Source organism: Leucopleurus acutus, assembly GCF_964270905.1.
Source record: "Leucopleurus acutus genome assembly, chromosome: 15".
In the NCBI taxonomy this organism is placed as follows: Eukaryota; Metazoa; Chordata; class Mammalia; order Artiodactyla; family Delphinidae; genus Leucopleurus; species Leucopleurus acutus.
The window spans coordinates 9,115,758-9,132,242 of NC_139157.1; the positions used below are offsets into that span (position 1 = coordinate 9,115,758).

The following is a 16,485-nucleotide window of genomic DNA, read 5'->3' on the forward strand; positions in this document are numbered from 1 at the left end:
TCCCATTACGATCAGAACCGTCTCAAGATGTGAGGAGGCGCCCTGGAGGCTGTTTTACTCTACATCAAGGGCAGAAGGTTCTCAAGGAGAAGAAAAGAGATGTAGCCGGCTTCTTGCAGCCCACACCTGAGACTGTCCCAATGTCAGAGCTCAGGGCATTAACTACAAACATTATACTGTCTTCACACTCTTTTCTCATCAATAATTTTCAAACTAAGCAAAAGATACGAAAGAATGACAGAGACGGAGGGAGGAATGTCTCAGTTCAAACACGACCCATAGAGCGTCCCACACACCTCTTCCCTGTGTAAAATTCCTCCAAGGTCTGCAATCCTTTTTATAGAGGCAATGGAGCTCTTTCCTCAAATGAAATCCCACCTGCTGGCCCTCAGTACAGAACCATAAAAACAGCCATCCAGACAGAGGTGTGGGCCAGGAGCCCAACCATCTGCAAAGCTGCTTTGGGGTCCTGCCGACAGGCCTAGGGAACCCAGTCGAAGCTGCAGCCCACCTTGCTTCCATCCCCCGCTCGACACCATGCTGTCTGCCACCCGGGCAACCATGTTGGACGCAGCACAAGGCGCTTGTGGGCCTGCCTCCTCCAGTGGCCCAAGGCCCCCTCAAAGGCAGGTGCTGCATCTCACACAGTGTGTCCCCAGCCTCTCTGGGTCCCATGCCTGTCACACTCCAGGTGTGCAGTCTGCTGGGGACACTGGCCAGCACAGCTCAGAGGGGACGGTGACATGAGCCTCACGGTTCCATCACTCCAGGTGAGGGAAGAATGTGAAGCCGACACTTCCTCTGACATATTCTTAACTGCTTTCGCATCTGTTCCCTCATCTGATCATTATAAAAGCCCTGGGAATTAGGCAGGAAATAATTCACACCCCTTGTCACAGAGGAGGAAACTGAAGCAGGGAGAGGTTGAGTGTGTGTGCAAGGTCACTCACTGGGCCACGGCACGCATCTCTGAGCAGACTGCAGGGGCAGTAAAACCTACGAAAATGAAATGCTGTAATAAATAAGTCCAAGTGCTCCACACAGAAACACACATCTGCTACTGGGTACGCAGATGCCTTTGGGGGATGGGGAGGGAAGAGACTCAAGAGTTGGGACTACTACCTCTCTGTAATTCTCATAATACTAATTTTGAGAAGAGAAAAAAATACTGAGCATTTTTACTTGAAAATAAAATGGAAACATGAAATATACAGTGATAAGAAGTCACAAGGTTGGTTGTTTGGCCTGGGGCGACCCAACACTGGAGCCTACCTGGGCTATTTGGTGGGGCTAATGGCAGACTCTGGGAGGTCTCATGCCAAGGAGTACTTCCCAGAACTTCTGCTGCCAGTGTCCTTGTCCTCACGGTAAGACACAGCCACGCCCTGCCTCTGCAGGAGACTTTCCAACACTAGCAGGTGATCAGAAATGGAGAGAAAAGTAAACAGAATCTATCTTGCTTCTGAACCTGATATAATTCATTTTCTACAAGTTGCTTGGGAAAAAACACTAGGATCTGGTTTTGTTATTACACTTACTGATGGTCAGTCAGCATGGACTGGGACAGTTTGTGAATCAGAGATTTCCCAAGAAGCTGATGACATGGCAATGGAAAAAGAGAAATATGTTGATGAACTGAGAAAAGCACTGGTGTCAGGAGCAGGACCAACTGACACATACAAGTTTAATTTTTCGAAAGAGTCTTGTCACTTCTCCTTTGAGAAAAACTTGAAAGATGTTTCATACAAACCTCTGGGACCCTTCCTGCTCCATCACCAGGACACTTCAGTTGGCAGTAGATTGTTCTGGATGACAGCATACTCTAGTACAAGCATTTAGAACTCATTATCTCTTCACAATAAGTACTGTTGCCTACTCAAGAGATTATCATGTACTTTGTGTCACTCTTTTCGCTCTGCCTTTTACAGTTCATATGGATTTTGCAGTATATACTTTGTCATGCAAATAATACATCTTAATTAAAAATGTCTTCCTGGGCTTCCCTGGTGGCGCAGTGGTTGAGAGTCTGCCTGCCGATGCAGGGGACACGGGTTCGTGCCCCGGTCCAGGAAGATCCCACATGACGCGGAGCGGCTGGGCCTGTGAGCCATGGCCACTGAGCCTGCGCGTCCGGAGCCTGTGCTCAGCAACGGGAGAGGCCACAACAGTGAGAGGCCCGCGTAGCGCAAAAAAAAAAAAAAAAAAAAAGGTCTTCCTCTTCTTCTCTCATAATTTGCTCTGTTCCTTCAGAAAACATTTTCATTCATGAGCCATGTAAAAAAGACCTAATTTTTTTTATAAGAGTAACCCTGGGGGGAGACAAAATACCTGTATGCAGAAAACTATAAGACACTGATGAAAGAAATTAAAGATGATACCAACAGATGGAGAGATATACCATGTTCTTGGATTGGAAGAATCAATATTGTGAAAATGACTATGCTACCCAAAGCAATCTACAGATTCAATGCAATCCCCATCAAATTACCAATGGCATTTTTTACAGAACTAGAACAAAAAATCTTAAAATTTGTGTGGAGACAAAAAAGACCCCGAATAGCCAAACAGTCTTGAGGGAAAAACATGGAGCTGGAGGAATCAGACTCCCTGACTTCAGACTATACTACAAAGCTACAGTAATCAAGACAATATGGTACTGGTACAAAAACAGAAACATAGATCAATGGAACAAGATAGAAAGCCCAGAGATAAATCCACGCACCTATGGTCAACTAATCTATGACAAAGGAGGCAAAGATATACAATGGAGAAAAGACAGTCTCTTCAATAAGTGGTGCTGGGAAAACTGGACAGCTACATGTAAAAGCATGAAATTAGAACACTCCCTAACACCATACACAAAAATAAACTCAAAATGGATTCGAGACCTAAATGTTAAGACCAGACACTATAAAACTCTTAGAGGAAAAGATAGAAAGAACACTCTTTGACATAAATGACAGCAAGATCTTTTTTGACCCACCTCCTAGAGTAATGGAAATAAAAAAAAAATAAACAAATGGGACCTTATGAAACTTAAAAGCTTTTGCACAGCAAAGGGAACCATAAACAAGATGAAAAGGCAACCCTCAGAATGGGAGAAAATATTTGCAAACAAATCAATGGACAAGGGATTAATCTCCAAAATATATAAACAGCTCATGCAGCTCAATATTAAAGAAACAACCCAATCCGAAAATGGGCAGAAGACCTAAATAGACATTTCTCAAAAGAAGGCATACAGATGGCCAAGAAGCACGTGAAAAACTGCTCAACATCACTAATTATTAGAGAAATGCAAATCAAAACTACAATGAGGGGCTTCCCTGGTGGCGCGGTGGTTGAGAGTCCGCCTGCCGATGCAGGGGACATGGGTTCGTGCCGCGGTCCAGGAGGATCCCACATGCTGCGGAGCGGCTAGGCCTGTGAGCCATGGCCGCTGAACCTGCGCGTCCGGAGCCTGTGCTCCGCAACGGGAGAGGCCACAACAGTGAGAGGCCTGCGTACCGCAAAAACAAACAAACAAACAAAACTACAATGAGGTATCACCTCACACCAGTTAGAATGGGCATGATCAGAAATCTACAGACAACAAATGCTGGAGAGGGTGTGGAGAAAAGGGAACCCTCTTGCACTGTTGGTGGGAATGTAAATTGATACAGCCACTATGGAGAACAGTATGGAGGTTCCTTAAAAAACTAAAAATAAAATTACCCTCTGACCCAGCAATCCCACTACTGGGCATATACCCAGAGAAAACCATAATTCAAAAAGACACATGCACCCCAATGTTCATTGCAGCACTATTTACAATAGCCAGGTCATGGAAGCAACCTAAATGCCCATCGACAGACGAATGGATAAAGAAGATGTGGTACATATATACAATGGAATATTACTCAGCCATAAAAAAGAATGAAATTGAGTCATTTGTTGAGACGTGGATGGATCTAGAGACTGTCATACAGAGTGAAGAAAGTCAGAGAGAGAAAAACGAATATCGTATATTAACACATGTATGTGGAACCTAGAAAAATGGTACAGATGAACTGGTTTGCAGTGCAGAATTTGAGACACAGATGTAGAGAACAAATGTATGGACACCAAGGGGGGTAAGCCACGGGTCGGGTGGTGGTGGTGGTGTGCTGAATTGGGTGATTGGGATTGACATGTATACAGTGATGTGTATAAAATTGATGATTAATAAGAACCTGCTGTATAAAAAAATAAATAAAATGAAATTCAAAAATTAAAAAAAAAAAAAAAAAGAAGTCACAAGAAGCAATTCATTAAAAAAAAGAAAAAAAAGGTTCCCCCAAAAGTCATGGTTTCATATTATACTGTTTGATTTTACCACAATTAAACTGAAATCTCAAGTACAAAATGTTCTGGCATTTTAGGGATTCTCCTGTACTTGGAAAACACAAATTTTACATTTGCAAAGGTTTTAACTAGTCAACCCTTATATTAAAAAATGAATTATCAATATATAATTTTATTAGGTTATTATACATCATTTTATCATGAACGTAAAATAGGCACCTTAAAGAAAAACTTGAAAGTAGGTTTTAAAAATGACCCAGAGGCTCACCATAAAATAACCACCTACATGCGGCATTTTGATTAATTTCCTTCCAGTTAGTTTGACAATGTGGGTAGTTTCCTTCAGTTGTTTTATGATGTGGTAATCACACCACATACACCATTTCGTATCCTGGTTTTTCTCCTTAACATTATATCATAAGAGCTCTTTCAGATTATTACGTCATCTTTATAACCACGATCTCTAATTTATTGGACTACTATATGATCCTTTAAGTGGTTATACCACAGTTTACTTAACCAGTCTTCTATTTTCGTACTAGTAGGCTGTTGCCAAATTTTTACTATCATAAATAATGCTTTAACGACCACAACTCTTATTTTCTTCCCATTTTGTCTCTTTTAGATAAATTCCTAAAGCATATCACCAGGTCAAAGCAGATGATAATTTTTTAGACTTGCTTAAAAATTGTATCAAATCTTTGCCACCCCAAAGATCGAATGCATATTATTACCAGCAATGAATGAAAATACTTATTTGATTAAACCGTTATGAATGATAAATAAAATCATGGGTATCATTTTCTTTGTTAATAAGTGAAAATATACCCTCTCACTATGCTATTTCCCATTTTTTCCCTGAGAGTACATACTTTCCCACCATGACTACTGACTGGTTGAACTTCTTTTGTGAACGATTTATGTCCATTATCCATTTATCAATTGGCTATTTATGCAGATTTTAAAGTAAATTTGTATGAGTATTTTCTATAATTAAACTGTTAACTCAGTATTCACAGTATCGGTGGGGAATGTTATTTCTCCAATCTATTAACACATGAAATTTTGGTGTTAATTTTTACCTGGACAAGCTCAGTGTTCTTTCCCTTTGTCATTCTTTACCAGCCTTTGAGACAGCTCTCCTCAACGCCCCCCCCCCCCCCGTATTAGTACTTAACGCTTTTCCCCCTCAGCTCACGTCGTTTTAACATGACACATCATGTTCAAGAGGCGTTACCTGTTGGTCATCGGGCGTCCATATGCCACATGTGATTTGACTTTCCAAGTTGATCTCAGATGACCAGTGTCTTTGTCCACTGACAGAACCAACCAGGACAAACCCATCTCGATAGGAAATAAGTGCTTGAGTCCCATCGTGGCTCCACGTGAAATCACTCACCTTTGGGACACACAGATAAAAGGAGTCAATGTGTAATCTGAAAGGGAAAGCACTTTTATCAAAGACTAGACGTAGTCATTACCTTAGCCTTTGGCTAAGATCGAGATGGCCTTAAAGAGACAATACAATATGTTGTTGCATGTATTTTAACAATAACACATAAAACACATTATTTGAAAAGCATATGCCAGCGTGGAGTTGCTAAGTGTGTCACACATGGTAATTCATTAAGCCCATGGTAATACCTCCCACAGCGGAGAGAAGTAACTTCTCCTTGGTCTCACAGGGCTGGCGAGGGGCAGAGCGAAGAATGGTCAAGGGTTGTGCGGCTCCAGCATCCTTGCTTTTAGACACTGTTCTACGGCCTGCCCCTTATAGTACCAGATTCTCCATCAGTGTCTCGTGGTCACTTATCAAGATAGTAAAGCTCTCAGTTTCTGATTATATACGTTTCTCAGTCTTGCTAACAACATTCCCGCAATCAAAATGAGAAACAATCTCTAACCGGAACACATTACTTATACTTGGGTGTTCAGTTCTATCAAATGCATTTATTCAAAGGACCACATGTTTTTCCTTTTAATCTATTACTGCAGCAAATTACTTCCATGGATTTCCCAGTTTTATGCCATCCTTACATACCTAGAAGAAGCCCAACTTCGAGGTCAAGTATTGTCCTTTACACATACAGTTGAAGTTGATTACGTGTTTGGGATTTCCACATCTGTATTCACGAGTGAGGCAAACTTGTGATTTCATTTTTTATAACGTCTTTGCTTGAATTTATCAGGGTTAATGCTGACCTCTCAGAATGAGTTAGAGGGTAGTCCCTTTTCTTCCATGGCCAGGAAGAATTTGTATAAACTGGGCCGACCTGTTGCCTCAAAGTTTGGTGGAACATGCCTGTGAAACCATCTGGCTTTGCACTTTTTTGTGGGATGATTTTTAATCATTGCTTCAATTTATTTAATAGTGTTAGCAGCAGGCAAGCTTCTCTTTTTATTTCTTCTTGAGTCAGTTCTATTAAAATATTTTTTTAGGAATTTGTCCAGTTCATGTAAGTTCTCAAAACTGTTGGCAAGTAGTTGTTAATAGTACTTATTATCCTTTTAAATATCACCTTTAGTGAGCTATAATTTATGTGCAATAAATAAAGTTCCCCTTGGCAGTCAATTCCCTGCCCTCACCCTGGGTCTGAGGCAACCAGTGACCTAACTTCTGTAACTGGCTGCTTATTCTAGGAATTTCGCATGAATAGAACCACACAGTATGTTCACTTTTCTTCATGATTGCTTCTACTCAGTATAATAATTTTGAGAGTATTCTGATTTCTTGTGTGCATCAGTAGTTCATTCCTTTTTATAGATGAGTAATATTCCATGGCATAAATATACCACAATTTATTCATCTCCCCAAAGGGCTGGGCGTTTGGGTTGTTTCCAGTATTTGCTTATTACAAAATTGCTATGAGTATTCACGTGCAAGACTTTCTGTAGGCACATGGTTTCATTTTTCTTGAGTAAATACCTAGGAATGGAATTAACTGCTGGGTCATACGGTAAGTGTATGTTTAAATGCATAAGAAATTACCAAGCTTTTCCAAAGTGGCTAAACCATTTCACATTCCCATCAGCAATATATGTGAGTAGGTCCACACCTCACCAGCACTCGGTGTTGCCAGTCTTTTTTATTTTAGCTATTCTAGTAGGTGTGTAGTGGCAGGACACTGTGCTTTTAATTTGCATTTCCCCAATGACTATTATGCTGAGCATCATTTCATGTGCTTATTGATCATATGCACATCCTCTTTTGGAACCTTTCTATTCACATCCCTTGCCATATATATCTATTTGTATATCTGTTCACGTTCACCTATTCATTATATACGTAAATACACACACACATACACATACGTATACAGATATATAGAAGTTTTCGACCTTCTTATTGTGTTGTAAAAATTCTAGATACTATCCTTTATCTGAATATGTGCTGCAAATAATTTCTCCCATTCTGTAACTTGCCTTTTCATTTTCTTAAGGATATCTTTCAAAAAGTAAGTTTTAAATTTTGATGAAGTCCAATATGAAGTTCTTTCTCTTACGTTTCATGCTTTTTGTATCCAATCCAAGAAATCTGTACCCAACCCAAGGCGGCAAACGCAAACTTCCCAGAAGAAGTGTACAGCTCTTACATTAATGTCTATGATTCATTTAATTTTTGCACAGGGTGTATGGTAAGAATCAAGGTTCTACTTTTTAAATTTTAAATGCAGATATTCAGTTGCTTCTGCACCATTTGTCAAAAAGACTATTCCTTGGATGTCAAATAGACTTATCGTGGCGATCATTTCCCAGTAGATACAAATTCTGTTGTACACCTGAAACCAGTATGTTATATGTTAATTATACCTCAATTAAAAAAAAAAGATGACTCTTCCCCCACTGAAATACCTGGGCATCTTTTATTTACCTTTGACTACCTTGTAATCTCTACCTTATCTACAGTTATGCTCAACTTTTCATTCATAAAATTATTTTAGGTTTCATCTTTCTTCTCTTACTCAAGGCTTGCCAGCAGTTTGTCTACTTCATTAATTTTTTTCCAAAGAACAAATATTTGAATTTGTTGATCTCCTCTATTGTATGATTTTTTCGCTATTGCATTAATTTCTACTTTTATTTAAATTATATTTTCTTTCTCCTTTTACTGGATTTACTCTGTTCATTTGATCAGAGTTTTATTCCTTTCTAATATACATAAATTAAGGATATATATTCTCTTTTAAAAAAAATTAGTTTATTTATTTATTTATTTAACTTCGGCTGTGTGGGGTCTTTGTTGCTGCACGCAGGCTTTCTCTAGTTGCAGCGAGCAGGGGCTACTCTTCGTTGCGGTGCACGAGCTTCTCATTGTGGTGGCTTCTCTTGTTGCACAGCACGGGCTCTAGGCGCGTGGGCTTCAGTAGTTGTGGCGTGTGGACTCAGTAGTTGTGGCTCGCGGGCTCTAGAGCTCAGGCTCAGCAGTTGTGGTGCACGGGCTTAGCTGCTCTGCGGCATGTGGGATCTTCCCGGAGCAGGGTTTGAACCCTTGTCCCCTGCACTGGCAGACGGATTCTTAACCACTGCGCCACTAGGGAAGACCCTAGGATATCTATTTTCTTATACCACCACTTTAATCCTATCTCACAAGTTTTGATATGTGGACAGTCCGTTATCATTCAGATCTAAGCTTTTATAAATGGCCGTGACCTAGTTAACAATGCGTTTAAAAATGACCAAGTGTCCAGGTATTTGGTCAGCAATTTCCTTTCTTTTCTTTTTTTCTGGCCACGCTGCATGGCTTCTGGGATCTTAGTACCGTGACCAGGGACTGAACCTGGGCCCCGGCAGTGAAAGGGCCGAGTCCTAACCACTGGACCGCCAGGGAATTCCCACCAATTTCTTAAATTTATGTTTTTGTTATTAACTTCTAACCCATTCAGAAATCATGGTCCATAATCATGAGAGCTACCGATGGAAATTTGTTTAGGTTTTATGAATGCCCTGAAACAGGCTGGCAAACTATGGCCAGTGGGCCAAATCTATTTGCCGCCTATTTTTGTACAGTCCACAAACTATGGTTTTAAATGGTTAGGAAAAAATTTCGAGAGGAATGATACTTTGTTGTATGTGAAATTATATAAAATTCAAATTTTAGCATCCATAAATAAACTTTTTAACTTTATCAACAAAAAGTTTTCTGGTTTTCTTTTCTTTCTTGTTAGTACTTACATAATATCCTCAATTCTGACTCCTCGTCCACAAAGCCTAAAATATGTACTAACTTGCCCCTTCACAGAAAAAGTCTGCGAAACCTCAGAACATGATTAATTTTTGTAAACGTTCTGTGTGTGTCTGAGAAAAATGTATGTTCTCTACTTGGTGGATTCAGTAACTACAAGTGTCCATTAGGTCAAGCTTGTTAACTGTGTTGCTCAGATCGTCTATATCTTTGCTGATTTTTTTTGTTGTTGAAACTTCTCAGTATATCAATGAATTTATCAGTTTTTACTTTCAGTTCTGTCAATTTCCTTCATATATTTTGACGCTATTATTAATAAGTACACACATATTTAAAATATCATCTTGGTAAACTACAGCTTTTATCATTATGTGGTAGCACTCTATAAACGAAACATTACTTTCTATCTTTAAGTCTATTTCATCCAAAAGTAACAGTTGCTACTCCAGCTTTCTTTTTTCCTGGATATTTGCTCAATACATCTTTTCCACCTTTTTACTTTAAACTTGTATATGTCCTTAAGTTTTAGGTGTGGCTCCTAATAGCATATAGCTATGTTTTTAAAAACGTAATCTGTCAAGCATCATCTTGACCGGTGAAGTCAGTCCATTTACATTTATTCTAATTATTGTTATATTTGGTCCTGTTTCTATCGCCTTAATTTACTTTTTCAGTTTGTACTACCTTTTAAATATTTTCTAACTTAAAAAAATGGATTATCTATCATCTTCACTGTTGCTTATACTTGGAAATGTTCACCTTCATTGAAATTTGTAACGTTACTGGACTTTTCACACTTCAGGTAGTAATAAAACAAATGAACAAACACCAAAAGGACATGAACTTCTTGCTGTTTTCCCAGCAGGGGTTATAGGTTATCAGTGGTCAGCACGTCCCCCTCATGACAATGGCATGGGGGTGTGAGACAGCTCCTCGACAGCTGGTCTGAAGGTACTGGAAAAAGCTGTTTGTTTTTCAACTCAGAATCTTGGTTTCTCTGACCTTATGTTTCAACCAGTTATGTTATCTAGTTTTTCTTAAGAACTGAAAAGATTTTTTTTTTTTTACAGACAACACATTAATTCTGCAATAAACTGTAAAAGTCATTTCATTTTGCAAAGATAATGTTACTTATTTACATGGGTTTTAACTCATTTATCTTTGTGCTAAAGGAAAAACATCTCACTAGAGTGAGAAAACGTATAGCCAGTGACAAGATGCTTCTCCAAGGCACCACCCATCTTACAGTCACAAAAAATGATAACAGAGGATGTTTACATGATCTAATTGCGTTTATTAAATTAGGTTGGCATAGAGTGATAAGACTATACCAAAATTGGAAAAACAAAACCAGGGGAACTGAGTCCCTAGTGTGTTAAGGAAATAAGCAGAAAGCCCTCTGCTGTGGCCTATCCGATGCGGGGGGCCGTGGCACTCCTGGCCCACGTTCAGGGCTCTCTCGACATGACTGACCAAAGCTGAGGAGCAGACTGGACGGCCCGCCACCCAAGACAGCCTTTCCTCTGACGGTCCGAGGCCTGGGCCTGGCACAGCCAGCCTGTGACCAATGCTGTGAAATAATGCAAGCACTGTTCCAGACTCATTTTGGAAATAAAGGACTCATAATCATTTCCTGAAAAAAAGAGTGTTAAAGCTTCACTTGGCTTCTGCCAAATGTCTGATTACCTCACGACAATGAAAGGCCTGCTATATAACAAAGATCACCTGTCACCTCTTCTAAAGAGTATCACTTCAAGGACGCTCCTCCTCCAGGCACAGAACTGTCCCTCCTGCCCCCAGACACCGCTCCCAGTGCGCGGACCCTCCACTCCCTCCACCAGTGAGCCATCCTCACCGGTGCATGACGCTTCTCATACAGGACGCGACTCCAACACAATTAAAAGCGGCCAAATCTCCCCCAAATGCAAGTGCTTAACGATAACAATTGCTCAATGGATTCTGAGGTCTGTAGAATCAGAGTGGCAAACAGCAAAGCTATATGAAGATCTGGATCAGATCACTAGATACAGTGATTACTCTGGTCGAACCTGAAAGGAACAGGCTTTTGGGAGATTCTAGGTGCTTCCAGATGTTCTATGGTCCATGTAAGCTCATTCATTTCCAGGTCTGAATTCATCCGTTCTTGTTTCTAACGTGCTTTTTTTTTTCGCCAAACTCTCAATGAAAAGAAAGGCTGAGGGTATATGGCGGTGGCAGAGGCCACACGGCTCTGACGTGGAGGTGACAGATGTCTCCCTCCTCAGAGAAGCTGCCGTCAGCAGGAGACAGTGTGGCAGCACCACCAGGCTGGGGGGGCCGGACTCGCCAATGGCAGTGAAGCCTGAGCTCTCTGGATGTACTAGGAGTATATGCACCTCTGCTGAAGAGAAAACAGTTTATTGTCTGGGAACAAGACAGAGTTTCAGACTCAAACCTGGGTTCAAATTCTGGCTTTACAAACCATGAACTAACTTCCCTGGGTGAGTTACTCAACCTCCCTGAGCTGGGTTTTTTCTTCCATTAACTGAGAGTAACAACATCTTCCCAACAGGGTTCCTGTGGAGGTGAGGGATGACACCTGGAAAAGGCCAGCACTGAGTGCCATTCTGTAGGAGTAACACTCTGTAAGACCTCTTGCCGGCCAAGGTCTGAAGACATGTCTCACGTGACCACTGGGCCTTTCTAGGGAAAGGCTTCACTCTGGTGGATGGGAGAACAGCGGCACTTCAAAGACCTTCATGGGCAAGTGCAGAAGAGTTGCTGCCTCAAGGCCTGAAGCTGGTCTTTGGTGATGATGCTACGGCGACGACCTAAGGGCAGGTGCGCCCCGTGGTCGGCGGCTATGGGTGCTGGCACCTCGTGAGTGCTTCAGGCACCGTCGCAACTTGTGGGGACGACCATCATGTGCAGACAGTGGCACAGCGTTCTCCACATTTAATCTGTTTTTTGCGGGGGCTGTGCCACGCAACTTGCAGGATCTCAGCTCCCTGACCAGGGGCTGAACCCGAGCCACGGTAGCAAAAGCCTGGAATCCTAACCACTGGGCTACCAGGGAACTCCCTTCCATATGGAATCTTCTGTAATCCGCCCAAGTGATCCGTGGAGGCAGGCACCATTAAACTCCCTGTGTACAGATGAGGAAACTGAGGCACGGAAGTAAAGTATCTCCTACTGAAGTGCGACGGACCGAGACGCTGACTCCAGAGCTCATGCTCTTGACCACAGTGTCCACCTTCTAGGTGACGTGAACTTCTTATGGGCATGGAGGTTTCCACATCTGTGGCTCAATTTCAAGGTTAGTTAGTAGTCACAGCGTAGGCGCCACCTCTTCCTTTTTCCACTCACGGCGGAATACAGGAAACCGGTAAGGCCTTACCAGAGTCAGTCAAAATTATGACACCGACCCTACCAAATAAATAAACGCACACAAAGAAGTATGTTCTGTTTGCACCCAGAGGTAGCTCTGCCTTCTGTGATGGCATCTTACAAAGCTCCTCAGCCTGGCAGTAACTGCCAGTAAGAGCTTCATTCCCTGCAATTTTATGTCACCTCACCCATCTGCATCTTTCGAAGTTGTAGAGCTCGTAGCTTATTTAAGCAACAGATGGGAAGAGAGAGGGTGAGAATTCATTTCCTTAGGAATGTATAGAAAGGCAGTCACAGGGGAACCACCCCGGAGCCAAACAGACTAAGAAACCCCTTGTCAATAAAGGTTCCCCCAGCACTCGGGCCTGTCAAATCCTTGGCACGGGACCCGTGTCCTTAAACACACGAGACAGGAGCTCCACGCAGCCGTCCTCGCGGGGAGGGAGAGCCAGGGCCATACCATCAGCCACGAGAACCCACGAAGTGGTTTTTAAAATAGCACAGCTCGGCAGGGTGTCCCTGGAGCAACTGTTTTCCTCAGAGCAGCGACAAATTGGTACCAGAAAGGGAGAGCTGAGTGATGACAACAGGTGGCCCCGCTAATTGAAACCTGACCGAAGGGACTGTGAAAAACTCGGCTTGGGGATTGGCTGTGAGAACGGTCATGTGGAGCTCCCCGTGAGAGAACTAGGAAGATGACAACACGGGAAAATACCTTCCACGGGGCAGCAAAGAAGCGCTACGCCAGGAGCGCTTCGCTAAATCGGAATTTAACAGGTAATCACAACACTGAGTGGTGAAAAACGACTTCACAGGTTTAATTAAAGCTTAAGGCCTGGAGCGTTCTCACAACAGCCGCAGAGTGGAAGAGAAGGAAGGACGATCCTTCTCTCGCTCTAGTGACGTACTCAACGGGCAGCACGAGAAGCAGGATGCTGGTTTCATTCATCTGCCCTCCGCCCTTCCCTGAGGAGCGTCCTGCCCGCTCACCTGGGCCCCTCGGTCGTTGACCAGCTCCACAGACCACCGCCCTTCGTACTGGATCCACACGAATATCCCGCCGTCTGCGTCGCACGTGGCCAGCTTCTGGTACGGCTCGTTCCACCTCACCAACACGACCTAGGAAACGACCAAAAAGACACTTACTGCAGGGAAGGAGCCCGTGGGCCGCAATCACGTCTACGACGTTATCAGACCCAGAACTAACTAGAATGCACGGACAAAGGCAAGGACTCGGGGAGGATGGGGGGTGGGGAGTCCAGCAGAGAGGACACACGGCAGCACCTCAGGGGACCAGGCCCACGTGACGTGGCCTCCTGACAAACAGCAGACACCTGAGCAAACCATGAACCACAGCGCTGCAGCGCCCGTCGCCGTGACCGCAGAGCCGGCCCAGAGCCCACCCGTACCCGGCCCTGCCTCCACAGTGCCAGGCTCGCTCGCCTGAGGGCCCTGCGCGGCGGGGAACCGATTTCCTCGGAACCTACTGTGCGCACCCGAGTCAGGGCACTATTTGCTTGGTACAGATGGAAGAAAGGGTGCGGCCTATGTAATCTCATTTTCTCCCAAAGTGAAATTTTCTGTACCTTTGCCAGGCTACATTATTTCCAAGTAGTTCAGCATCTAAGCATGCCAATTTGGAAAAAATACACAGTTGAAATATCTAAGCTGTTCAGGATTTATCACAGAGGAAATACGAAGAAACTATAAGCTTCAAAACGGATGAGTATGAGAACTTAATTTTTAAATTTGAAAAATCCTGAACGTGGACAATCATTTTCATCTTTCTCAACTATCACTCGTTCATGTAAAAGGTGGCCGCAGGTAGGTGGTCTGTGGGATCAGCCCTCACAGAGCCCAGTAGAACCTGTAAGGGCACAGGGCTATGAAGTGGTCCCAGGAGGCACAAAACCAGCGCCGGGCTCCCCACGGGGAATGCTTCTGGAGGTCACCTGGCCCGCCCGCGCTGGTGCCCGTGATCGTTTCCTTCGTTCAGCTCGTACTCATCAGATCCATGCTGCGCGCTGCTGCGTGACCAACACGGAGGTGGAGAAGACAGGGCCTGCCCTCGGCAAGCGCAAAGTCCAGCTGGGAGCCAGAACAGCCATGGATACGTGGACACATTCGGATGTATGTCAGTCGAATGAGGACTGTTACTAACCAGCAAGAGCACCCCTGCTGCTCACAAGATGCGAATCCGTCTCCTCCCAGGACTTTGTGCCTGATAAGCTAACAACCCTCGTGAATACGTGGCACCGGTGCATAGGGTCCCCAAGCTCCACTTATGTTCTAAACCACTGACTGCGAGCGGCAGAGAGCAAGGACTGACCATCACAGGCCTCCAAAAGCACAGTTCCCTCCTCACGTCCATCTGCGTCCAAACCACAGACCGACACAGAAGCCCTGCCCCTTCTCAAAGTTGTACCATGGGCACCAGGGAGCCAGGAGAGGCCCCCCAGCCTTGATCCACCACACTTGGTGGTATCAGCATTTGTTGCAAGATGCATACTAAAATCCTCAAATTGTCCAAGAGGAAATTACTACCCACTTAAAATGTAAAGATACTGTAGCTCTTTTTTAAAACTGTGCATCAAGAGCTGAAAGGCTGCAATCTTTTGAGACCTGGCACTTGTTGGCCAAATCTAAGCTAGTCAATGGCCCGCCTGCAAAACGGATGCAAGTTCCGTGGATGCGGACACTGCCAGCTGCCGGCAGCCCCATCTAGCTTTTGTCCCTCCACTGCGACTGCCTGTCCCTCTCTGGTCACTGCTCTGCAGGTGCCGCGCTCACACCACCTGCTATAACCACAGGCTTACGTGCACCCTCCTTCCCCTGAGCTGGGCCACCGGAGGAAAAGGGCAGAGGCATGCTCACCTCCGAACACTGACACACAGGAATGCTGAGCATATCACGCCAAACAGCCACACGTAAGTTACGATTCTCATTCAGTTACGCTTTGAAAACTACTTCAAGTAGGTTACTTTCGACTCCCAAAGGCATTTTAACAAGAGCCAATGCTGACGGACTGCCTATTACAAACCATTAGGCTGTGAGGATAGAAAGTTAGGAATCTTTGTCCCTGCGGAGTTCAGTTCACTAAACAGACATAATACCCTGCTCTGTATGCAAGTACAGAGCTGTGAACATACACAGGAGGGGCCTCAAAACAGGCGGACGGGAGGGCAACAAATCCAGATTCATTTTTTTAAAGTCTAACTTTAAAAATTCTGTATTTAAATTACTGATCTAATTTTTAAAAATAGTAAAACCAACACAAGTAAAGTCTTTAAACGCACCGCACTGAATGTACCATAAAATTTAGAATTTCCAAGTAGCCAATAAAAACCAACTTCATAAACTTTCGGACCCAACAACAATCGGCCTGAGCAGTGCCGCCCACAATGTGCTGCAATATGGTCCCTCAAGACACCTGCATCACCTAAGCCCACAATCACAAATGCACTTCAGGATGGCTACAAGAGGGCGGAATATGACAAATAAGAACACTTATTTCCTAAGTTAAATACAGTGAACATTCATCTACTATGACCTTCCTTATAATATTTGATGACAAGGCATCACATTTCAGAGAACAGAGGTTAGTCACATTTTCT

The 16,485-nt window shown here is 43.4% G+C and overlaps 1 protein-coding gene across 3 annotated transcripts in view; it reads right to left on the bottom strand.

The window, feature by feature from the left end:
* Positions 1–16,485, bottom strand: part of TULP4 (TUB like protein 4) — a 168,762-nt gene that overhangs the window by 63,644 nt on the left and 88,633 nt on the right. For all 3 annotated transcript variants that reach the window (XM_082855808.1, XM_082855807.1, XM_082855806.1), the window contains 2 exons: positions 13,862–13,990; positions 5,561–5,722 (listed from right to left, as the gene is read on the bottom strand). In XM_082855808.1, coding sequence (XP_082711934.1) covers positions 5,561–5,722; positions 13,862–13,990 — 291 coding nt within the window. The remainder of the gene's footprint in view (positions 1–5,560; positions 5,723–13,861; positions 13,991–16,485) is intronic.